The 25,580-nt window shown below is 38.7% G+C and overlaps 2 protein-coding genes across 2 annotated transcripts; one reads left to right on the forward strand and one right to left on the reverse strand.

The window, feature by feature from the left end:
- The first annotated feature begins 17 nt into the window (after positions 1-17).
- On the forward strand, positions 18-4,706 carry LOC108249384. The gene is made up of 6 exons (XM_017438759.3): positions 18-1,323; positions 2,125-2,170; positions 2,253-2,344; positions 3,308-3,418; positions 3,535-3,817; positions 3,929-4,706. The coding sequence occupies exons 1-6, from the start codon at positions 713-715 to the stop codon at positions 4,139-4,141; spliced, it is 1,356 nt and encodes a 451-aa protein (XP_017294248.2). The 5' UTR covers positions 18-712; the 3' UTR covers positions 4,142-4,706.
- Positions 4,707-5,266: 560 nt separating this feature from the next.
- Positions 5,267-10,193, reverse strand: LOC112449760. Its single transcript, XM_025002139.2, has 12 exons — positions 9,906-10,193; positions 9,308-9,383; positions 8,454-8,753; positions 8,284-8,362; positions 8,126-8,205; positions 7,662-7,859; positions 7,494-7,580; positions 6,989-7,242; positions 6,757-6,885; positions 6,098-6,235; positions 5,854-5,971; positions 5,267-5,557 (listed from the first exon to the last, which is right to left on the reverse strand). The coding sequence occupies exons 1-12, from the start codon at positions 10,044-10,046 to the stop codon at positions 5,340-5,342; spliced, it is 1,818 nt and encodes a 605-aa protein (XP_024857907.2). The 5' UTR covers positions 10,047-10,193; the 3' UTR covers positions 5,267-5,339.
- Between the last annotated feature and the right edge of the window lie 15,387 nt (positions 10,194-25,580).

Consider the following 25,580-nt stretch of genomic DNA (forward strand, 5'->3'; position numbering starts at 1 on the left):
AACCCCCCCTCCTCCTCCCCCACCCAATTTCCCCCGTTTTATTTCAAAAAGAAATACCACTTGCGCCAAGTCTAGAATCTTTAAAGAGAACTGATGGGTGGCGACTTTCTGGGTTGTTTGTATGTTGTCTTAGGTGAGACTGAGACAGGCAGTCTTAGTAAAGTTGTAATTTTTCAGGAGATGCTACCGCTAATGTAGTAAGCTAATATGGCTGCCTTGTGTGCTTCAAAGAGGGGCTGTGAACACTTCCGACCCCACTCTGATCAGCTACTGTATTGTTAGGTGACTTCATTTATGAATTAATTAATAAATTTATTGTCATTACAACATCATTCAAAATACTGCTTCTCTTATCTGACAAATGTTGATATACAATATTAATTTACATTCTTTTTACTTTGCGGTATAAAACCTCGTTCTGTTACCTAGCAACACTATAAACAAACCCCCTTGTTTTTTCCAGTTGATTTTAACTTATTTTCAAAAAAATATATGCTTATAAGTACCTCTGTTAACTTATTTTAGATTAAATGTAATAATTTAATTTATATTACTGTGATTTCTCAATACTGACCAACTGATTTCAAAATACTTTTTTATTTTACGGACATTTTTTTTGACATGTTTTTTTCTTTTTTCTCTTTTCAAGGAACTTTTGCTGGATCATATTTTTGATAGGCTCCGTGATCGTTTGGAGCATGTTCTTGAACGTATGCCCCTGGATCTGGATTTCCTAGACTTTATCTGCACTCAAGAACTAGTTTTTTTAAATGCCATGTCTTGTCAGATAGATGTTCCTTCAATTATTTTGGATGCGCTGGCTCATTTGCACAGACTAATTAATTTAGAAAAACAAAGTGAAGAACAACAAACAACTGTTGTGCATATGGAGCAAGGACCAGCTGGGCGACAACGGATGGTCATATCCTCAGACTACCTTTGCAGTCTTTTAGAACTCCATCTCCCTGTCCCATGCATCGCCAAACTCTTGGGTGTATCCAGACGGACTGTATATCGACGGATGGCAGAGTCTGGTCTTTCAGTGAGGGCATTATACACCACCATGTCAGATGATGACTTAGACCAATGTGTGAGAGACATTAAATCCAGGCAGCCTCACTCTGGGTACCGAATGGTAAAGGCCCTTCTGCAAGCCAGAGGACTGAGGGTGCAGTATGATAGAGTCAGAGCATCCATGCATCGTGTAGACACCATTGGAATGGCATCACGTATGGTCCAGCTAGGATGCATAGCTCGACGGACATACTCAGTTCCTGGCCCTCAGTCTTTGATGCACATTGATACCAACCACAAATTAATACGGTAAATCATTTATCTTTTTCAGTGAGGGGCTTCTAACTTTGAAGTATGCTTGTTAAATAGATTCAACTAATGTAGCATTTTTGTTCTTTCATAGCATAGCCTTTTGGAATTAAAAGCGCAGCTTTTTTCAGCATTATATACAGTGGAGTATAAAATATGTCCAAAACAGCCAGAGTTCTGTATGTTGTGCTTCAACATAGCCAAACATAAGCAGTACCTGATCTGCCTCTGCAGACCTTGCTTCAAATTAAATAAAAAAAAAACTTTCCTTATTCCAAAGGGAAATTAAATGTTGTAACTCATTAATGTAGCTTATTCAAAGAGTTATTGCAGATGGTGATGGCAGGAAAGATCTCTTGTAGTGTTCTGTATCACAGTCAACCTAAAGAAGCCTTTGACTGTAAATACTATTTTCTCAGGATACTCTCATGAAGATGTTGTCATGGTCAGGGTTGTCCAGCATTTTCTAATGAAGAAGAATCCTTCCTTGCACAAGTATCTCCAGAGGTTCCACATTTGTCCCCAGAACAGAACCAGACTTTTTTATCAGGCTGTTGAGCCTTTTTAGGTCTCTGGTTCTGATGCTGCTGCCCCAACAGATGACGGCTGAAGAGATGAAGCTCTCAACACAAACTGATAGAAGATCTGCAGCATCTTCCTGCAAACTTTGAAGGAACTTAGCTTCCTCAATAAGTCCAATTTGCTCTGCCCCTTCTTACAGAAATTCATAATGCAAGAGAAGCAAGCCTTTTTAGTGACAGTATTTAATCATAATGATGATATATTTTCTGTTATTTTTAGGTACAACATTGTTATCTTTGGTGGCATTGATGGTTTTTCTCGAAAGGTGCAGTATCTTCTATCAATGCATAAATGCAGAATTTCATAAGCTATGAAATTGACTGTTACATTTTTGCTGTGTTGTGCAGATAATGTATCTTGGTACAGCTCCCAACAACCTGGCATCTACCACACTGGCTTTCTTTCAGGGCTCAGTGGAGGAGTTTGGTTTCCCCCTCAGGTAAAGGTTTACAGTCCATCTTAATCCTTTTGAGTCAAGGAAGAAAGATTAAAAGTCAGCATCAACTAACTTTTCTCCAAAATATAGGAGCTTGTTATATATCATTAGGTTTTGAGTAATGATGGAAAAAGTGAAACCTTACAAGAACAAGACATTTTCCAATGTTATAACTTAGAATTTTGGAGTAATATCTAGTTCCACTGTCAGATTATATCGCTTATAGCTATTACTTTTTCATCAATATTAAGAACTTTTAGACTTAAAAGGAGCTTGCTGAAAAGTTACTTGTAAGTTAGTTTTATCTTGTGTCAAGTGTCCTAAGACATTTGTGCAAAAAACTATTCCAGGTACTCGGTAAGATTTTTCACTTTTTGCAGTGAGAGTCCCTGTAGCTGCAGTTGGTTCTCACACTTAAGATTAGTACACTGGCTTGCTTTCTGTTATAGAACCAATTTTGAGATGTTGCTGTTCGATTATAAATCTCTAAGATGTATAGGGCAAAAATACATTTCTGAATCCACTAGGACTCTGTAATCAAGAGTTAGAACCAAAAGGGAACAGCTTTCATCCATTATGCTTGTAATCTGTGGAATATATTCCATGAATTTAAACTTTAATAATTAAAACCCTATGTACTGTTGTATTTCAGTAACTTACCACTAGGTACTGCATTGTAATGCATCTGTTTTGTCAAAGCACATTAAAATGAAATGTGCTACACAAAAAAAATTGTCCCTGTCTAAGGAGAAATATTTTAAAAATTTACATGGAAAGTGATCAAAGTTTTTGTTTTATTATATGCAATATTAGGTTCAATGTTCATCTTCTGAAAACTCAGGTACAATTAAAATCTCCTGCTATTGTGTATATTTTTGGTTACAAAGAGTGTTTGAGCTATGCAAAAATTTGTCATTAATGTTGTAATTATGAGCAACTTATAAATATGTTACACACTTATTTTAGGGTACGTGCTGATCAAGGGGTGGAAAATGTGGACGTGGCACGACTTATGTTTATGATTCGTGGAACAGGAAGAAGCAGTTTCATATCTGGGAAGAGTGTGCACAATCAAAGGTTCGTACAAATGACAAGTTTCAATATGTGATGCTTTGCAATGTTTATAGTAACATTAGCTTTGTGTGGTCTTCAATAAGACAAGATTTGAACCGTTTATTACTCCATAATTGAAGGATTGAGCGACTGTGGAGAGATCTGTGGACGGCTGTAACGTGCATCTATTATGATGTGCTGCACTACCTAGAAGAAGAGGGATACCTGGACATTTCAAATGAAGCACACCTCTTCTGTTGCCATTATGTCTTCCTGCCACGTCTGCAGGAAGATTTGGATACTTTCCGCAGTGGCTGGGACAATCACCCACTTCGAACTGAAAGCAACATGACACCTAACCAGCTCTGGGTTCTTGGTCGTACACATAATCCAATTCCTGAACCCCATGGTGCCTTGACAGAGGTACGTTTTAATTGGACAATTTAATGTGTAGCATGTCTACTACCATTCACCTAATTTGTAATATCTTAAGTAAATTTTAAGTTGTCTTGATCCCTTCTTTGTGTTTTTCAGGGTGTACAGATTCCCGAAATCGAATGGGAGGACAGCGGGCTTCCTCTTCACGAGGAGTCAAATGTCACAGTACCAAACTCTAATTTGCAACTGACTGATGAACAAATGGCAGCCTTAAGAAATGCAGTAAACCCAAAAGCCACATCGCTGTCTTTTGGATGTGACATTTATATTGCTGCAGTTCAGTTTTGTGAGCAGTTTTTTACTGTGTGAGAGTTATCTTACGGGAAAAACACATCACGGTTATGATTAGTTACTTATACAATCATATGTTAAATATGGTAAGCATAATTTACTTGGTTATTTTTATTCACTGAATTTAACTTGTGCATAATTGCAAAAAATGACATAAAAAATAAATGCAAAGCATGATTTATTTTGAAGAATACTTAACAGGATGTAGTTTTGTCTTTTTGCAACTATCTTGGCTTCTGTTGTTTTTGGTTGCTCGGTTATAAACAGCCCTTTGCCGTTATTCAGCTATTGTATTGTTCAATAAAAATCTGAAAATAAAATGTTCAGCAAATACATCTGAGCCTCCGTTATAATCGCCTTTTAGCCATTTCCCGAATCAGAAGCTACAATCGTAGGCCAACTTCAGCTTCGATCCAGAGAGTTAGGATCGCTGCCACAGCTACAGGATCAGACTGACGTCTCCTTCTGTGCAGTCCTGTTCAGGTTAGGATCCTGCTCAGAGTGTGCACGCTATTAATCGCTTCTGTACCAGTTTAAAAATTCACCATTTATGAAATGTAAAGCAAAATGCTGATCATGTTACCACAGAGGTGAATTTTAGTGCTCTTATGGTAAACATGTTAAAGAACTAAAATGTTCTAAATTTGTAATTTTTTTTTTCCTTACTCAATAGGAACCCATTAGGTACATTGTTGTAGGACTTCACATTTCTTGCATTAAAAGAATCAGAAAAAGTTTTTTCTTATATAATTTATTTTCTCATACTTGAAGCATATATGAACATTCAAGTACATTCAAGTACTAAGTACATTCAACAAATGACATTCAATTTTGCATAAAAAACAATTTCACTTTAATATTTAAAACTGCCTGTACAAACAGTACTGACTTAGACTTAAATTAAATATCTACTCTGAACATTTGAATTTGAACTTGAATTTGACATAACTACAGGAAGTAGAGTAACAACAATGTTGTCACTCTGAGTAATACAAATGATTACATTTAAACATACAGTACAGACCAAAAGTGTGGACGCAAGGTGCGTCCACACTTTTGGTCTGTACTGTATGTATTGAACTTGTAATCTGACAAAAATCAGAAAACTGAATTGATTCAATAATTCAACAGAACTGTTCTGTTTAAACAAAGCTGCTTCACAAAGAACTACTACAGCTTAAGTGTAGATTTTTTTTTTTTTTAACAAGTCGATCACTCAGAGCAAGCCAAATCCAGATTGTGTAGAGGAAATGCTTGCTAAGAAGTCCTCACTGAATGACTTGTAATTCTTGTAATGACAGGGAAGTCTTAGTGTTTCGTAGCATGTGGCAGCTGTTGGGTAGTTCCCACGAACAATCTCCACCGTCAGACTTGATGGCAGATTTTCCCAACCGGTCCAGAATTTCATCAACTCTTTCAGTTCAGGTGGTGTGGCTTTGGAAGAGAGCAAAGCCACAATCACACTTTCAAATCAATTTACCATATATCTGCAACATATGGATAACTTTGTATGTTCCAAAGACAAAAGTAACTGGAGCCACATGTTGGGATAGAGCTAGACTACACAGCGAGAACACACAAACATGCATGCAATTCAACTGTTTGAATTTTGAGCTAAGATTAAAACTGAATTGTGAGGTACCACTGCAAGCAACTAAGAAAAAAATTCTACAGGGATGCTTCATTGAAAAGTCATCTGAAAATCTCCAATCAGACACTGGTAACATTACCATTTGCAATGAACTGTTTCAGATATCCTGAAATGCGGCATCTGGTTTCCTTTGAGCAGTCATCATCTTCATCACTGTCATCATCCATTTCTGGCCAAGTGATATGCTGAAGTACCACCTAAGTATAGTAGAAAAAACTAATTGTTTTGTGTTTAACAGAAGTTTGTAAAGAAAATGTGTTATATAAAAGGAATTACATTAAAATAACAGATGCAACACCATAATTCCAGTTATTTAAATATACCTCTGGACACAGGTTCGCTTCCTCCCTTGGAAAAAGCAGGGGTACAGCATCAGGTCGCCGAGTTACCAGGGACCATATTGGGGTTTCTTTCAAACCTCGTCTAAGTTGCTTTATTTGTCTTGAAATGCGTCCAAGAACCTATTTTAGAAAATAGTAATAGTTTATTTCTAAACAACTAATTTCATTACAGTCCTTATGCTGCTCTGGTAATTGAAACTAATAACCGGTATACAGTAAAACACAATGTATACAAAAATTGTAATTCATGTGACACCGAAAGATATGAAAATCTTTACAATTAACAACTAATGTAAAAAGATTAATCTTTAAAAGTGAATAACTTGAGTTTTGCAAGACATCTGAGAAAGTATGAGACTGTTCCTCAGGATAGGAGCTTAAACTGAAAAAGCTGTCATTTGTCTGTTAGGCAATCTAAAGAAATTGATATAAAACAATTTGTTTGAAAGATTCTACCTCTTACCTTTGATTATGTTTATAGAAAACACTTTATATAAATTGGTGCCAGACTATTTAAAAATGTAAAAACAATGGTAAACCTGAACAATTCTGTGTATCAAAATTGGATTTTAAATAAAATGTCATTTAAAACATAAGTTAAAGAAAAAAAATACATGCAGTAGAAATGAATGCTGACTCACTGCATGGAGTAAAAGCTTCTCATAAAGCCACTTCCTATTGTTCTCTGATGGGCAAGGAAGGTCCCATGAATATGCCAAGCTCTGTACTCTTTCCATTTGAGTATCAGAGAGCCTGGATTCTCCCTCAAGCTGCAAAAGACATCGCAAAGAACTCAGAGGGGAAGAAAAGCAAGAAAGAACTAGAATAGTGTAATACACATAAAATTCTATTTTTGTGAATTGGGGAGCATACAGTACTGATGGTTTCCCTGATGTCTAGGTCTGGGCAGTCCTCCAGGGTGACAGTTGCTGTTTCTGGACTGCCGCCAAGTAGAACATGAATAACAGCAGGACTAAGTCCTGACAGGCGTGGTCCTCCATGAAGGAAAGAGTGGCCTATCATTCTGCCAGCCACTAAAAACATGTCACTTTCAACAAGAAAGTGAGAGGCTGATGGGACCCAGTGGCCAGGTTCTCCTTCGAAAAGTCGTGTAACAATGGAGTTTCCTGTTCAATAAATCAACAATATAAGAATAAGTAATACAGATGCATAAAGACCAATGTTTAACCCTATACTGCCTCACCTATATTTTGGCTACACAGTAATGATTTCATTAATTTTTAGAAATATTGTACCTTCTTCATATCAAAATTTACAATACATGAAACTTGAAGTTTGAGTTATCATGATTAACTAACAATGAGCTTTTACACATGACAGATGTTTGTGTAATATAAAGTGAACACAAATGACATACCAAAGTTTATAGAAAAACCTGACTTCAATTTTTCCAGTACGGTTGAAAAGAAAAAGCGGTTTACACCTAGTCCCACAGCAACATCTCCTGCAAGGTAAATGGTTTGACAGGTCAAACATACTTTGAAATGCAAACATGTGTAAAACTTGTGACTTTTAATTACTTTACCTTCAAGCCTACAATTAAGGGGGCATGCCCATTGCACATTTGGTCGCTTATAGAAAGAAATCAGAGCCATGTCTTTTTGTGCAGGGCTGTCTCTTAAGTCCATCTTCAACAGCAAGGGATTCTCCATTGCATGTATTTGGAGGAAATGGTCTGCACAGCGAGAAATGGCCTTTGAAGCATCGCTTATGGTATACCAGTCTAAGAGGGGAAAAAAATAAATTAATATAGTTATAGGAAAAAGTTTAAATTTGACATGGGCATCAAAAACCAAAGTAAGGTCACAGTAAAAAAATAAAATCATAAAATGTAACTTATTTTTTCAGAAGTGGTCAATACCAAGTAAAGCATTAGAACGCATGCCAAATTGGAAGACCATTTCTGTTTTGCTGAAGTCAATGCTTGTGACTACCATTATTTGTGTCTTAAACAGATCTACATAAGCACTAGCTTTCAACCACACTCACCATCACTGCCTGAAGAATATGATGTAGATGGCCCAGGCATTGTTTCATTCACTTCTTCTGTGGAATGAGGTCCTGTACTACTGAGATAATATTTATTACACTTGCTTTAGACAAAGAAAACTGTGTTGATAAAATTATTATATAAGGTAAATACCTACATTTCTCCACAAGAAGAAGCATGTACTTCTATGTCCTCAGTAGGAAACATTTTTGCACACACCGGACACTCTTGCATTGCTGCTGTCACAAAGTAATTGGGACATTGTTGTAGTGAAGCAGACATCTAAAATGCCACTGTATGATATGCAAACATTTAAACATTTCTTACATATGTCCTTTGCAGGGTTACAAACATCAGCCACATCAGAGGGCAAATCTGTTTCCACACAAGACTTTATGTGGTCAGTCAAAAAATGCAAGGGAACATCTACTCTGCATTTCTGACACATGGCCTTTGGCATGTTTGCAAATGCCTCGTCATTCAGCTCAAGAGGATCCGTGCAAAGTTGTTCCTGAATAGGGACTATGAACAGGGTTTTCCCGCCGCGACTCACACCCTTCAACATTGTCCCGGTATAGCCATCATCTTCAGGACCTATCAAGGTCAAATTGCGTCTTCCCCATCCACCTACAAGAAACTGTGCATTATGACTTTGCTTCAAATCAAAGCACAATATCAATTTACTTGACAACCGCATTCAGAACAACATTTGCTGATGAAAAAGGTATTCCTATAATTACAAACATTTAATTTTCAATGTTCCATGTTTTGTAGAGTAAATATATCATCTGCCCACTTGCTCTTTCATGGATGCCTTTCTTAATGAGCTGTTCTACTGCAGCAGAGAGTCTATAGATGGCATGTAAAAGAGTCGCCTTTCAGTCCTCCAACGTTGTGTGCATAGGCGAAATTTAAGGATATATGCAATAACATACAGGGAATCCGTAGATATGGGTTAAATACAGCCATTGATGGGACCAGGAGAGCATGGGGTGAGGGAGCCTCGGATTGTTGCTCGGAGACAAAAAGTGGTGTAGCTCTATTTGAACAGCAGAATTTGTCTGCCAGTTGTATTTCTTTAGAAGGAAGAAATATTTTAAAATCTCACACTAACAAAAATAATGAAAAGAACATTTATAATAATATTACCGTAACCTGATATCAGCCACTTCATCACCCACCTGCAGATTTGTAAAGCAGCCAACCCCCTGTAATAGTTCCCAGCTTTGGAAAAAGAACTTTAAGCGTTTCGCCCAGCTGTAAAAGAAATATGTCAAATTAAGACTCATCAAAAATGTAAATATACAGTGATAGTTCCTCATACAATATTAATACATGCAGTGACAGCCCACTTCATCAGATCAACTTGAAGTGTTCAAAAATGCAAAATGACATAGCCAATTAGAGAGCAGCATTATTGGAGAATAAATATTATTGAGGTGAATTTAATGGTTCCTGCATTAAAAACATAAGCCTGAGTATTTTAGAAATTGCAGGTCTCCAGTGATTTTCACCAACATACATCTCCAAGATTTCAGGCTGGTTGAAGACAGACCTGATATTAAATGAGTGGAATTTCTGAGAGGAAATATCTTGTTGATGCCAGAGCCCCATGCAGAATTGATTGACAAGCATCAGACAATAGAAAGGCAACACGAACCAAAGTGGTTCCAACCAATGTTCTGCTAAGACGAAGAGCAGATCTATTTTTAGGGCTGACACAGTAGATTTATCAGTCTAGTCCACTGTTTAAATAATTGTGGCATTATGAGGAATTACCTCATTGTGCGTTATGCTCTCATCAATGTGAGCCGTTTTCCGGCCCAATCCCGCTTTCATGTGTATCAGTTGATCATCTTCTTTTGGTGTTTTTTCATAATGTTTTGGCAGTAAATAAAAAACCACATCTAAAGGTTTCATCTTTTTCGCTGGGACCAGGCTTGTTGGAGGAAATTGTCGTTTTCCTCTTCCCCTGTTGTAAAGTCCAGGAAAAGATCTGTTGTACAGAAATTTGAAGATAACCAAATTATACTGATTATTTCATTTCAAAGATCACTTTGAAGACATAACCTATGACAAATTAGACAGTAGATTCAAAGAACCACAGAGTGATTTAGACATATATTGCATAATACAAAATAATAAAATACAAGGATTATTCATATGACTCATTTCAAAATTATAATAGTCAATTTTGCTAGAAAGACCCAAGTCCCAAAAATGTAATATCTTTTATGAGAGATTTACATTGTGATGATTAGCTGCCGCAAGAAAAGGTAATAGTATTTTATGCCATATTAAGACATACAAGTGGAATTTTGGAAAACAATTAAAGGTCTTTATAAAAAAATGCTTCAAAATTGAATTTACAATAAATAAAGTTGTCATTTACCTGCTCATTTCCATTTGGACAGATGGTTCAGTTTGAGGTACCCTATGACTGTTGGATAACAGAATTTATTAGCATACTGCTATGATCAACATATTCAAAATATACATATTCATTAGGCATTAGGGCAACAGTTTATCATTGAACCTGGCATTCTGGTTGGTGAGGTCTCCTCTTCCTCCACTCCGTGGTCTTTCAGTTAATAAATTCAGCAAGTGCCTTGCAGATTCAACTATAGCATCCCGACTACTCTGTAGTCACAAAATATATGAAAGACAAAGTAGCAGTTGAAAAAGGATTAGTTAAAAAGAAATTTACACTTCATGAGAATGATCACTTTTACTTGGGAAAACTCTGTGATGTAGGGTTGCCACCTTTCAGAAATTAAAATAAGGACGCATGCTACAGCCCATGTCACCCTTCTTTCATAATGGTGGGATGGCCGGTGTAGTGATAGAAAGTATTAGGTAAAAAGTCTACTCAAGTACTGAGTAACTGATCATAACACCTGATATAATGTTCGAAATTTCTCAGACAGCAAGAAATAAAGTTATGTGCAAATATGTATGTGATTGCTGGTTCCGGATCAAATTTACCACAGGGGCCAGTAGTCAATGGCCCCCGTGGGAACCTGTAGTCCAGAACTACAGGTTGCAGATCCCTGATCTAGCAGATGGAAAGTGTCATTCTATTTCACTAGATAAGCTAAAACTACAGCAACATAAGTTTTAAAGAATAAAGAGACAGTATAATTTCTTCAGTTTCCCTCTTAATTTAAAAAAAAATTGCTAGCATTCATCCTCACTGACACTGTTCAGCCTGGGATGTGTGTCTTCCTTCTCACGTCTGTATCTTTGCTAGGACATGGTAGAGTATCGGTTGAGGACATTTTAAAAAGACGCAGGTTGAGAGCGGCTCACCACGACTGCTAACCCTCTTTTGCACCGTTGGTACGGGGTCGACCCGGGCCCAGGGGTGCAAAAGGGGCTTTGTGTCCGTCTCTAGGCAACCGTGACATCATCATTGGTCCGACGCGTTCTGGGGTCCTTACTAGCTCCCGCCACAATTTAGCTTACCTTAACATGTCTTGTGTTTTATTTTCGTAATTAGTGTTACACTAAATGCGTGTGATAGGCATTACTGTCGGACATACAGAAATAACGAACAAATTGCGTCTCGTATATGGGGCGATTCCGTATTTTACGAAAAGGGTGGCAATCCTACTGTGCTCTTCTCCCATTAAAATTGTAGAAACTATATCAAGCACAAAGAAATCTACAATTTGGTAGGTAACTGGTATTTTGAATGATGTTGTAATGACAATAAATTTATTAATTAATTCATAAATGAAGTCACCTAACAATACAGTAGCTGATCAGAGTGGGGTCGGAAGTGTTCACAGCCCCTCTTTGAAGCACACAAGGCAGCCATATTAGCTTACTACATTAGCGGTAGCATCTCCTGAAAAATTACAACTTTACTAAGACTGCCTGTCTCAGTCTCACCTAAGACAACATACAAACAACCCAGAAAGTCGCCACCCATCAGTTCTCTTTAAAGATTCTAGACTTGGCGCAAGTGGTATTTCTTTTTGAAATAAAACGGGGGAAATTGGGTGGGGGAGGAGGAGGGGGGGGTGCTAGGAGGTAACGAGAAGTAATATGCCGGCACTACACGGTGTAAGATTAACAACGGCCCAAACCAGTGTTTTAAATCAGGCTTTAAGATAATGTATCAAACTTCATGCGCAAAATAAAATATACAACAGAAATATGAAAGCATTAAACTCACCGTTGGGTTTGAGCTCGCCTCCATGGTCGCCAGCCTGGGTGATACTGGTACTTCTTCTATATGACGGTTGTGTCACGTGATTAGGTGGATGTTGGAATCGGACATCCATTGCTAATGTCTGTGACCTGAAGTAACCTTGGCCAATTTTACAGCGAATTTTTAGACGCTGAATTTGAGACGGCGAATTTGAGCAAGTTGAATTGGGAACAAACGAAAATATTGCATTTGAATTTTGAAAAGTTGAATTTTTTATATGCTGAATTTTTTAACACTGAAAATTTAAACTGTGAAAAATATGTATATTGAAAATTTGATGACTTTGAAATAGGAATGTGAATTTTTTTAATAACTGAAAATTGCAACCATGTAAAAAAAATTACACTGAATTTTTTTTTTAATGTACAAATAATGACATTGAATTTTTTTTAGGTTAAAAATATATTCTGAATTTATTTTAATACTGAAAAAGTAAGCACTAATATACAACATTCAAATTTCAGAGGTATTTTTTATTCAAATTCTGATGGCACATATTTACTTCCATATATATGCTCTCAATTTCATGTAAGTGTAATTTAGTTTATATATCCAATAAGCTTCAGAACTTTTTTTTGATATTAGGTGGATATAAAGTGTGAACAAAATGAGTTCTTCCCATTTATCTTTTTCAGCAACTTCGGGCCAGTTATAGGATGTTATATAAGATGTTTTAAGCCACTGCAGTGCAGATTACGTGAGTTAAAGATGTCAAACAGGGTGTCTACCTCCTGAAAGCATAAAGAACAAATGTTTATGATATGACAGTGTGCAAATGCATTGATTACACAATTATATAAATGTAAGTCTGCATTTTTGGTACATAATAAAAATTATCTTAAGCACAGTTAATTACAAAGACATATTACCTCCATGAACTTTGCAGTAGCAAGGCAGTCACTTCCCTGATTCTAACTTTTCAGTTACTACCACACGTTTATTTTTAAACGCGACTTCACAGAAGCATAACACAGAAAGTTTTACGTTAAAACTAGCGCTAAAAACGTCCAGTATTGATGCACGTCTTCTGCAGTAAAGTTAGACTCAGGCACTAATCTCCTTGTTAAGCAGCCTTGTTATTAAAAGAAAAACACTTACCGATAAAATGTAACGCCGTCCGGATTTGTGCAGAAAAATGCAGCATAAAAAGAAGGCAATCCTGAGCGCAAAAGTGGAGCTGTATTACTATCGTAAGATGGCAACGTTTTTAGCTCATCCAAAGTCACGTGATGTCATGTCTATCCATACAAGTCATTGCCCACAACATCCAGAGCCTTAAGGAACTCTGGGCAAATCTCATCCACCCCTGGGGCCTTGCCACCGAAGAGCTTTTTAACCACCTCGGTGACCTGAGCACCAGAGATTAGAGAGTCCCAAGGTCCCCAGGCTCTGCTTCTTCAGTGGAACACGTTCTGGTGGGATTGAGGAGGTCTTCGAAGTATTCTGCCCACCGACCCATGACATCCTGAGTTGAGGTCAACAGCACCCCCTCCCCAAGATGCCGAATAGTGGACCAGAATCACCTCAAAGCTGTACAGAAGTCATTTTCCATGGCTTCTCTGAACTCCTCCCATGCCCGCATTTTTATTTCCTATTGTTAAATAAAGCAACTTTGTAATTAATATCTTAAGAAAGAAGTCCAAATACAAGTCCTGAAAATGACCCTACATTTACTGCATTTTAACATTAATTTTTTAACTACTTTTATACTGCTTTTTTCATAAAAAGTGACCATTTTATGTCCTTCTCTTCTTTCCTTTCTTCATTCCATTCATCTATACTTTCCTTACACAACATGCATCAATGATTGTGATGTGTATGTATGTGCGTGACAGTCTTCATTGATCCCCTGTCATCCTGATCACATTACAACCCCCTTCAATTAGATCTGCATTTTTAATTTTCTCTTTGGATGACAAAAATGATGGGCACAGAGGATGGAGAAATGGAAGAACAAGAGGAGGATCCCACATGTGGATGAGTATAGAGAAATGGAGGGGTCAGTGGAGGTTATAGGGAGGGAGGTTTAGAGAATTTTAGCTTGGATGCACAGCTAAACTTAACATTTTCTATGGCTAGTCTTCATTGACCTAATCTCATCAAACACCTTTATAGCTTCAACAAACCTGAATGAATAATCATAGAGACTTGTTGGATCATCTTTAACAGTATATTCATATTGTACTGCCTTTCTCTGTATTTAAAACCTTGTAATATCTTACGTTTAGACTAATGTGTGAAAAATGTGAAACCACAATTCCAGATCCGAAGAAAACTTGAAAGGCATAAATTCTTGGATGTATTTTGACCCAAAATTTCACAAATTGTTTGTCAAATTAATTAGGAATTTATGATAATTATTTAATCACCCACCACTGAATTTTAATGAAACCTACAGAAAGTAATCATTGGATGTACCTCTACAACTGATTACCTTTTGAAGTCACCCCTATTCAAGATGGCTGCTATAGCCAACTGACCCTAAAAAACACAATTTTACAGACATTAACGTAATTTTTTTGGTGTTGAGACTAACCCCCAACACTGAGCTCTAACAAATTGGAGTCAACACTATAAGATAGCAAAATCTCATAAATCAATAAACAGATTTTAATACAACTTTCAGGAAAGAAAATCATAGGATGTATCTCTAAAACTAATTAAGTTTTAAAGCCAGCTCATTTCAAAATGGCTACTTGACCCTAGAAAATACAAAAATGTCTTTAATTCCGTCAATTTTACCTATATTGTGATAATTTTTTGTGCAGTTGTTGCACAGAGACATTCACAATATATACTAGGAATGCACCTCACTGAACAAGATCTTAAAACATGCCATTAACTGTTTCAACCCTGTTTGTCTTTTGATAAAATATCTTATTAACCACTGGACAGCTTTTAATGAATCTTTCAGAAAGTAATGATAGGATGTGCATTAATTGATTAACTTCTGGAGTCAATCGAATTTAAGATGGCTACCACAGCTAATTAACATTAGCCAACACAAAAATGGCTGTAAACCAGTAAATATTAGTGTTATTAAGCTAGATTTTGATGTGGTAGTAGCTGAGAGTAATTAACAATACATAGTCTAAGTGTGACATTTTGCAATTTAGCACAAGATTTTGCAAATCCGCCAAATTGTACTTTTGCAGCTTTGGTCACCACATACCATACATATATAAACACTTCCTCTTGGCTAATTTATTGTTATTAAGGGTGCTTCAGTGTTTATGTCCATAAAATAAAGCAGAGCTCTGTGTTGACCTTGGTAAAGTCAATAATTGACATTTTAATGACACATCTAATGTAATGCCAGGATGTAACTGAAACACTTTATATGCTATATCACACTATGTGTTGTGTATTTCTAGAAGGTCAGGTTACTCTCTTTATCTGTATATTTCCATTTTTTCTATTAGGCAAAAAGCTTAACTACAGATTTCTGTTAGAGTAACAAATGGAGCAGAGAAGAAATAGTCTACCCTGTAGCTCATGAAAGGGATTTGTGAGAGAAATGGCTGTAGCCTGTATTAAGGATCACTGCGCCATTTCTCTAGAGTACATACCTCACTATAAAAGTATTAAGAATCATATTTATTATCATTACAGTCTTTGGTCCCTAACTTGCCCACATGCTGCATAAGTACACACTGGAACATGCAGCAGATACAATATGGATTACAACATTTGTCACTGTCTGTAAAATACCGGTCATGACCTTGGACTAAATGTCATTAAAAAAATCTGATGGTCTCTTTATGTTCTGTCATGCATCCTTTAACTTCTCTATCTGTGTATATATGCACATGTAACAAACCTACAAAGATCTGTTAAAAACTAAAAACCAAGATATGTAGATATTTATGTTTGGTGCCGACTGTGATAAATGTTTCAAAACTGGACAGTTCAACTAAAAAAACAAACAAATCCGTTCTTAGAAAAATATAAAAATAAAATAGTTGCACAACTGTCCACACCCTGAACCTAATATGTTTTATGAAGCCTTTTTGAATTGAATTACAGCACTGAGTATTGAGAACACACCTGCCTTCAAATGAAGTGACTGACAGAAAGCTCACATCAAAAGGATCTCAATGTTGAGAGGACTCAGTCAGGAGAAGGTCACAAAAAATTCTCCAGCATTAGATAATCAACCAAACACAGTGAAGACAGCCATCAAGAAGAGGAGAAAAAAAATGGGATAACATAGACTTTGTTGAGAACTGGACGTCCCTCCAAAACTGAAGAAAGGACAACATGGAAACTAGTCAGGAAGGCTGCGGAGAGGCTTACAACAACAGTGAAGGAGCTGCAGAAAGTTCTGACAAGTACTAGTTGTGTTGTAATGTGACAACACTCTCCTGTGTTCTTCATATGTCTGTACTTTATGTTCAGCTAAATTCTGTGAATAAAGACATCAAGTCTTCCAAAAACACTGTAGGGAAATGTGTTCTGGTCTGATGAAATCAATATTGAACATTTTGCCACAATTCTAAAAAGTATGTTTAGTGCAGGAATAAAACTGGATGACCAAAAGAACACAATACCCACAGTAAAACACGGGGGTGGTAGCATCATGGTCTGGGGTTTGTTTTGTTTTTTATTAGCTGGACCTGGGGTTTTAGCCAAAGTGGGTGAAATTATTTAAAGGTCCAAATACACACGCTTACATTTAAATCAACAAAAGAATGGCTTCACCAAGAGAAGATTCAAAATGGCTTAGTCAGAGCCCAGACCTACATATGAGAAAAAATTTTGTGGGGTAACTTGAAGAGTTGTGTGCACAAGAGATGTCTTTGCAATCAGACAAACCTGGAGCACCTTTGAAACCAAGAGTGGGAAAGCATTACCAAGGTTTGTGTCTGATAGACTCCTACCCAACAAGAAGAAAGCCTGTAATTAAATCAAATGATAATTCAACAAAGGGGAGTTAGCCTGGCCATTTAAGTATTGAGATAAAACCCTTGTAGCTGCCATTGATGAGGTTCCCTGAATGAGCCTCAACCTTCAGATCCATCCATACCCTAATTCTCTCTTTTTTTTAACTCAAACGAAACCAGCAAATTCACACTGTTGTGGAATGATCTTTGCTCATGAATCAAATGGTGTTGGAAACAGACATCTAATACACAGAGTTTGCATACATTTCATTTACATATGACAACATACTTGTATTTTGAACTCTTGCTTTGCTTGACAAAATCTCCTCTTGTTTAGGCATCTTGTGGTAGTTAAGCACTTCAAAGCGCCTTGTTGCTGAAAAGTGCTATATAAATAAATTTGACTTGACTTAATAGTGTATTAATAAATATGCTAAAACAGGAAAGTAATAAATAACTTCTCATCTCACAGACATTTTCTTGCTTTTCTTTTCTTATTTTTCACCTTCCTGTGACTTTCTTCTCTTTTTTATTTATCCATCTGTTTCATCCGAGCAAGGCCAATAACTCATAAATTCAATACAGGCCACCTCAACACTATTTGTCTTCTGCCAATGAAGAACAGGATAGGATGGAGAGAACAAAGTGGAGGATCAATGGCTCACCTGACTGTCAGTCTGCTCTCTCATTTTCACATCCATCTACTTTTCACCTCATCCCTAATTACTCCACATCTCTTATTTTTTCTTGTTTTCTTCAAAACTTGATGAAGTGTTGTGCTTAAGAGATCAGTACAAACACAGCTGGCAATGTCAATCTATCTATCAGTCAATCAAATAAATTTTATTTATATAGCACTTGTCATACATGTGCAACACAATGTGCTTTACAGGAATAAAAATCACCCCACCACCACCTCTAAATCTCACCAAAACATAGATCCAATAGAAATATAGCCTAGAATAGGCCCCATGTTTATCCACATCAACACACACAAAATGCATCAAAATGTCACATGGCTGGCATCAGGTGCAGATCTGCATTTGAGAAAACACTGAAGAATGATAAATACAAAAGAGGCAAAATGGATAGACAGACATTTGTAAAAGCACAAACGTATTTGGCCATCCCCTATAGTTGCTGAATTCAGGTGTTTCAGTCAGACCTGTTATCAAAGGTGTAGCACCTAGCAATGCAGTCTTCATTTGCAAACATTTGTGATACAAAATGGGTCATTTGAGGAGGTCAAATGTGGTACTGAGATGGAATGCCACCTTTGCAATGAGACAGTTTGTGAAATTTCATTACTGCTGGATCTTCAGTGGTAAGATGTAAATTATATTATTAGAAAGTGGAAGCCTTTAGGAACAACTACAGCTTAGCCACAAAGTGGAAGACCATGTAAAATTGCAGAGCAAGGTAAGGCACAAGTGTGTAAAAGTCACCAGTGCTCTGCTGAATCCATAGCTGAAGAGTTTCAAACTTCCGGTAATGCATTATTGTGAGCACAAAACTGCAATGAGTGATTCATGGAAAGAAGCTACATGCAAGCCTCTCTTCACCAAGTCCAATGTTTTGTGGAGTGAGGATCCTTTGCTGTTTATTGATCAAATAGGCAAGTTTAGGTTTGACAGATGCCAGGAGAACATTACCTTCCCTACTGCATTGTGCCAACTGTGAAGTTTGGTGGAGGAGGAATGTTGGTAAGATGCTGTTTTTCAGGGTTTGGGCTAGGGCTCTTACCTTGAGTGATGGACAAGCTTGATGCCTGAGCACACCAAGATATTTTGGACTTCATGCTTCCAACTTTCACAATAAAGATGAGTTTGGTATGGAGGAACTTGATTAGTCTGCACAGAGCCCTGACCTCAACTCCATCAAGCATGTTTAAGATGAACTGGATCAGAGTTTCCAAGTCAGAGCTTCTCGTCCAATATCAGTGTTTGACCGCATAAATGCTCTACAGAATTAAAAGACTCAAATCTACCCCAAAACACTCCAAATTTTGTAGAAAAACCTTCAAGAAGAGTGGAAACTGTTAGAGTTGCAAAAGGGCGAATAACTTCATATTAAAAAACATGTATTTTGAGACAGTGTCATATGGTCCTTGTTGGTGTGATGGTCAAGTCTGTCTAAATACTTTTGTCCATAGATAGATAGATATTCCTGTGAAGGAAAAATCATTTTTCATAGCAGCAAACAACATAGAAACAAACAAAAAATTAAAATAGTATATACTGCATAGAAATAAAATATAAATGTAATAACAATTTTGGATCCAGTTTTCCCTCGCCCGGACACGGGTCACCGGGGCCCCACTCTGGAGCCAGGCCTGGAAGTGGGGCACCTTGGCGAGTGCCTGGTGGTCGGGCTTTCGCACATGGAGCCCGGCTGGGCACAGCCCGAAGTGGTGACATGGGTCCCCCTTCCCATGGGCTCACCACCTATGGGAGGGGCCAAAGGGGTCGGGTGCAATGTGGGATGGGTGGCCAAAGGCGGGGACCTTGGCGGTCTGATCCTCGGCTACAGAAGCTGGCTGTTGGGACATGGAATGTCACCTCTCTGGTGGGGAAGGAGCCTGAGCTGGTGTGTGAGGTTGAGAGGTTCTGCTAGAAATAGTCGAGCTCACCTCAACAAACGGTTCTGGCTCCGGAACCAGTCTCCTTGAGATGGGTTGGACACTCTTCCACTCTAGAGTTGTTCCCGGTGAGAGGCGCCGAGCAGGAGTGGGCATACTTGTTGCCCCCCATCTTGGTGCCTGTACGTTAGGGTTTACCCCAGTGAACGAGAGGGTAGCCTCCTTCCGCCTACGTGTGGGGGGACGGATCCTGACTGTTGTTTGCGCTTGTGCGCCGAACAGCAGTTCAGATTACCCACCCTTTTTCGAGTCCTTGGAGGGGTTACTGGAGAGTGCCCCTCCTGGGGACTACTTTGTTCTGCTGGGGGACTTCAACGCTCACGTGGGCAATGACAGTGATAGCTGGAGGGGTGTGGTTGGGACACCATGTTCAAACATAAGGGTGTCCATATGTGCTCTTGGCACCAGGATACCCTAGGTCGCAGTTCAATGATCGACTTTGTTGTCATTTCATTTAATCTGCGGCCGCATGTCTTGGACACTTGGGTGAAGAGAGGGGCAGAGCTGTCAACTGACCACTACCTGGTGGTGAGTCGGCTCCTTTGGTGGGGGAGGATGCCGGTCAGACCTGGCAGGCCCAAACGTATTGTGAGGGTCTGTTGGGAACGTTTGGCAGAGTCTCCTGTTAGGCGGAGCTTTAACTCCCACCTCCGGCAGAACTTTGAACATGTTCTGGGGGAGGCGGGGGACATTGAGCCTGAGGGGGCTATGTTCCGTGTCTCCATTGTTGAGGAGGCTTATCGGAGCTATGGCCGCAAGGTAGTTGGTGCCTGTCACGGCGGTAACCCTCAAACCCGCTGGTGGACACCGGCGGTGAGGGATGCCGTCTGGCTGAAGGAGTCTTATTGGGCCTTTTTGGCCTGTGGGACTCCGGAAGCAGCTGACGGGTACCGGCAGTCCAAGCGGCATGTGACTCGGATGGTCGCTTAGGCAAAAACTCGGACATGGGAGGAGTTCGGAGAGGCCATGGAGAAAGACTTCCATACAGCTTCGAGGCGATTCTGGTCCACCATACGGCATCTCAGGAGGGGAAAGCAGTGCAGCACCAACACTGTTTATAGTGGGGGTGGTGTGCTGCTGACTTTGACTCGGGATGTCGTGGATCGGTGGGTGGAATACTTCGAAGAACTCCTTAATCCCACCGGCGCGTCTTCCATTCAGGAGGCAGAGCCTGGGGACTTTGGGTCGGGCTCTCCAATTTCCGGTGCTGAGGTCACTTAGGTGGTTAAAAAGCTCCTCGGTGGCAAGGCTCCGGGGGTGGATGAGATTCGCCCGGAGTACCTTAAGGCTCTGGAAGTTGTAGGGTTGTGTTGGTTAACGCGACTCTGCAATATTGCATGGACATCGGGGGTAGTTCCCCTGGATTGGCAGACCGGGGTGGTGGGACTGGAGAGTGTATTCCAACTATAGAGGGATCACATTCTTAAGCCTCCTTGGTTAGGTCTATTCGGGGGTTCTGGAGAGGAGGGTCCGTTGGATAGCTGAACCTCGGATTCAGGAAGAGCAGTGTGGGAAAATGGAGCGGGAGATCGACAGGCAGATTGGTGCAGCATCTGCAGTGAAGCGGGCACTGTACCGGTCTGTCGTGGTGAAGAGAGAGCTGAGTCAAAAGGCGAAGCTCTCGATTTACCGGTCGATCTACGTTCCTACCCTCATCTATGGTCACGAGCTTTGGGTAGTGACCAAAAGAAAAAGATCGCGAATACAAGCGGCTGAAATTAGTTTTCTCAGTAGGGTGTCTTGGCTCTCCCTTAGAGATAGGGTGAGAAGCTCGGTCATCCGGGAGGGACTCAGAGTAGAGCCGCTGCTTCTCCATGTCGAGAGGAACCAGTTGAGGGGGCTCGGGCATCTGGTTAAGATGCCTCTTGGACCCCTCCCTGGTTTAGGTGTTCCGGGCATGTCCCACCGGGAGGAGGCCCAGAGGAAGACACAGGACATGCTGGAGGGACTATGTTACTTGGCCAGCCTGGGAACCCCTTGGGATTCCCCCGGAGGAGCTGGCCCAAGTGGCTGGGGAGAGGGAAGTCTGGGTCTCCCTGCTTAGGCTGCTACCCCCGCGACCCGACCCCGGATAAGCGGAAGAAGATGGATGGATGGATGGATGGATGGATGGATGGATGGATGGATGGATGGATGGATGGAATGAATAACAAGAACAACTTGTAGCAAAACATAATAAAGCGGAGTACTTACAAGGTACCTAAATGGTGCTGACAAGGTATTACAAGGTCCCTACTTATAGGGTACTTACAGGTTGCCTATGGGGTACCTATGATGAACTTACAGGGTACCTTAGGGGTACATACCTAGTAATTATGGAGTACACTGTGAAGCAGTCTAAAATGCTTATCTTGAAGACAACAGCTCCCAAAGTCCAGCCCTGGGTGTTGGGTGCTCAAGATAATGTCTTGCTGCTTTTCTTTGATTCAAGAAAAAAAACAGACACATTTGATGCCAGTTAATAAGATACTAATGAATACAGTCCAGAATGTCTGCTGTCGCTTCCTATTGTCTGATTTGGTTGCTTAACCATACCAGGTTCCTGGTATTTAGCAGTCACACACAGCCCACAGCATTTCAGTTATTTGGACAGTTTTCTTGGCCAATCAGTGACATAGTCTATGCCAGAGGTGTACAATCAGTTTTTCCAAAGGTCCCCATTATGAACTGAGACTATTATGGAAGACTGGACCAACAGGTTAAACTCATTTCTGCTCAATATTAATTTTACAACAAAATTAGTCAGTTTAGAGCTATGCTAAAAGATGCAGAGAAGAGCACACATGATCCATGGAAATTATTTAATTATTTACCAACAAGGTTCGGCACTTCTAAATCAAGCACTTAACCTGATGCCATGCAAGATAGCAGTTGCCAAAAAAGTGCCTGGTTGTAGTGACGCTGCAAGGGAACTATATATTGCATAGATTGAGACATGTTTTGTTGATTTTAGGGAGATTTCCCACTTTAATAGGTGTTGCAAGAGACAACAATAAAGTAAATATAGAAACTTGTCATATAACATGAAATAAACACAGATCACATGATCTTCTGAATAAGCTGCACAGGTTCCAAAAGTATATATTGAACTTTTATTAACATAAAGGTTGGCACCAAACGTGGAATCAATGGGCCTGGACCCAGACACAGTTTGTGTGAGTGTGGGGAGTATATCAAGAATGTGTGTTTGAGGCCCAGTGTCTATATGTAACTGTTGGTGCAGCCCTGATTCTATTTAAAAAAATGTGTGTTTGTGTGTCCACTATACACACTGTAGTCTGTACGTGATCAGATAATGTTGTGTATTAGTCTGGTTTGAGGGAGCTTTACCAATACACATCAAAAGTGCATGACAAGGTGTATCTGTGTGTGTTTGAGTGTGTGTTTGTGTGTTGTTCAATATATTTGATTGTTCCAGTAGGTGTACTAGTGAAAAAAAAAAGCTGAATTCATTTATGAAACAGCAGACAAGGAGACGAGTTGTCTGTGGCTGAGTACCCTCAAATATCCATGTTTATACACATGCACACTCACACACACACACACACACACACCCTCTCCACACACATTTCTATTTCGGTTGTTTCTGTTTGTTTGACTTCTAGTCTTTGTCATTTCTCTGTCAATACTCACAGGAATCATTCTGTACAATACAGTATTTGTTGCTTTGGGTTTTTTCTTCCTTTTTCTTTTCCTTTTCTTCCTCTGTGAACTTACAATGAGCTAAAGGCAAATCTCGGACTAATAAACTTATCTGGATTATGAAGTTGTTGTTGTTGTTTTTTTTTGTAGACAAAGAAGGGAAAAGCTTTTTTCTATGTAAATGTTTGTATCTTTATCATTCTAATTAGAAGTATAGGTCATTTAATCATTAATCATATTAAGCTTTTTTCTGAAATTAAAAAAACTAGTAGACAAATTAATCATTATATCTGATCATTTAGGAAAATTTAAAAAAATACTCCAACTGAACCAGTTTTAATGGCAAAATAAAGATTTTTTTATAAATTTTTTTATTAGTTTTAGATCAATTTACAATACAAATACCAAAAAAGAAACCCGTGCTGCTTCCCACATCAACATAAAAAAGAGAAAAAAAAAAAAAAAACTATAACAAAACAAAACAAAAAGATTCCACATGAATAAGATAAAGTGTTAGCTTACTCTACCATTCCACGTCACCTCACAGCCGACAAAAGAGGAGAAAAAAGATAAAATAAAATACTAAAACATTAAGGACTAAGTAGAAAAGATTCAAGAGGGCCCCAAAGTTTCAAAAATGTGTCCGATTTGTGGTTGAGGTCATGGGTCAGTTTCTCCAGAGGGAGAATGGTGGATATCTGCGTGATCCACATGTTCACAGTAGGGACACATGATGAAGACCATCGTAGTAAGATGCATTTCTTAGCAAGGAATCGAAGAATAGTAAACAAAGATTTAGAAAGTGCATTCAAATTACTTGGGGTAGCATTTAGTAGATAAAACACAGGAGACAAGGAGAAGTGGACGCCCAAAACCTTTTCAGTTACAGAATGAATGTCCTTCCAAAAAGCCTGTAAGAGATCACATGACCAGAATAGATGGAAAAAAGTACCTCTATGTTTCAGACATTTACAACACAAATTGGAACGGTTGGGGAACATTCTCTGGAGACGCACAAGGGTATAGTAAGATCTGTAGAAAAATTTGAAATTTTGTTCGTGTATGGAAATAGAAGTGCATTGAGGAAAAGTTCCATTGCAAATTTCGAGCCAATCTGAAGGACTGAGTTTTACCTCCAGATCACGCTCCCACAACCGTTTAACAGAGTCAAAGCTTGATGGTTCAGAACCAAGTAAAGACGCATAAAACTTGGAAATCAGACCTTTGGGAGATTTGGTTGAAATCAGAGTATTTTCTAAATCTGTCAATTCCATACGGAATATATTGGACCTGAACAGTGACTCCATGAAATGCCGAATTTGTAGGTATTTATAAAAATCTTTTTGAGGAATGTTGCTATTGTCCCTGATCTGATTAAATGATTTAATAGAGCCAAAAATCAACAGATCTGAGAAATCACTCAGGCCAGAGGAAGACCAGTTCAGTAAGCCAATATTTCTAATAGAAGTTGGTAAATCTGGATTTGAAGTCAGAGGGGATCGAATTGAAATGAACGAGGGGATATTCAAGTATTTCCTTATGTCTTTCCATGCTAATAAAGTACTATAAACGATCATATTTTCCTTCAATGAGTCTAATTGGTCTAAATTATTAATAAAAGGAAGAGAGCTTAACCTTCCAGGGTAGCAGGATAAAGATTCGAGGCCCAACCATAAACAATTGTTTCTATTAGAAAACCAATCCGACATGATTTTCAGCTGAGCAGACCAGTAATAGAGCTGTATGTTGGGTAGAGACAAACCTCCCAGCTGTTTGGGTTTAATAAGGGTAGAGAACTTAATTCGCTGATGCTTATTGTTCCAAATAAAACGAGAAATATGAGAATTAAGGGATTTAAAGAATGTAGAGGATAAGAAGCAAGGAAGGTTTTGAAACAGGTAATTTAAGCGAGGCAGAATATTCATTTTTATTGTATTAACTCTACCTAGAAGTGATATAGGCAAAGTGGACCATTTCAGCAAATCGCGCTTAATGTTTTGAACTAGGGGGGAGTAGTTTGATAAGAATAAATCTTTCAAATCAGGGGTAATAAAGATGCCCAAATACTTAAAACC

This window comes from Kryptolebias marmoratus, linkage group LG23 (genome assembly GCF_001649575.2).
Source record: "Kryptolebias marmoratus isolate JLee-2015 linkage group LG23, ASM164957v2, whole genome shotgun sequence".
NCBI lineage: Eukaryota > Metazoa > Chordata > Actinopteri > Cyprinodontiformes > Rivulidae > Kryptolebias > Kryptolebias marmoratus.

What these genes read in the sequence shown, in the direction of transcription:
- LOC108249384 (XM_017438759.3), top strand. Translation starts at nt 713, where the DNA reads ATGCCCCTGGATCTGGATTTCCTAGACTTTATCTGCACTCAAGAACTA. An exon ending in GAGTTTGGTTTCCCCCTCAG is followed by an intron (nt 2,345 to 3,307) that starts GTAAAGGTTTAC and finishes CACTTATTTTAG; the next exon opens with GGTACGTGCTGATCAAGGGG. An exon ending in AAGAGTGTGCACAATCAAAG is followed by an intron (nt 3,419 to 3,534) that starts GTTCGTACAAAT and finishes CCATAATTGAAG; the next exon opens with GATTGAGCGACTGTGGAGAG.
- LOC112449760 (XM_025002139.2), bottom strand. Translation starts at nt 10,046, where the DNA reads ATGAAACCTTTAGATGTGGTTTTTTATTTACTGCCAAAACATTATGAA. An exon ending in AGGTTTTTCTATAAACTTTG is followed by an intron (nt 7,243 to 7,493) that starts GTATGTCATTTG and finishes TTTATTGAACAG; the next exon opens with GAAACTCCATTGTTACACGA. An exon ending in AGAAGCTTTTACTCCATGCA is followed by an intron (nt 6,236 to 6,756) that starts GTGAGTCAGCAT and finishes TTTCTAAAATAG; the next exon opens with GTTCTTGGACGCATTTCAAG.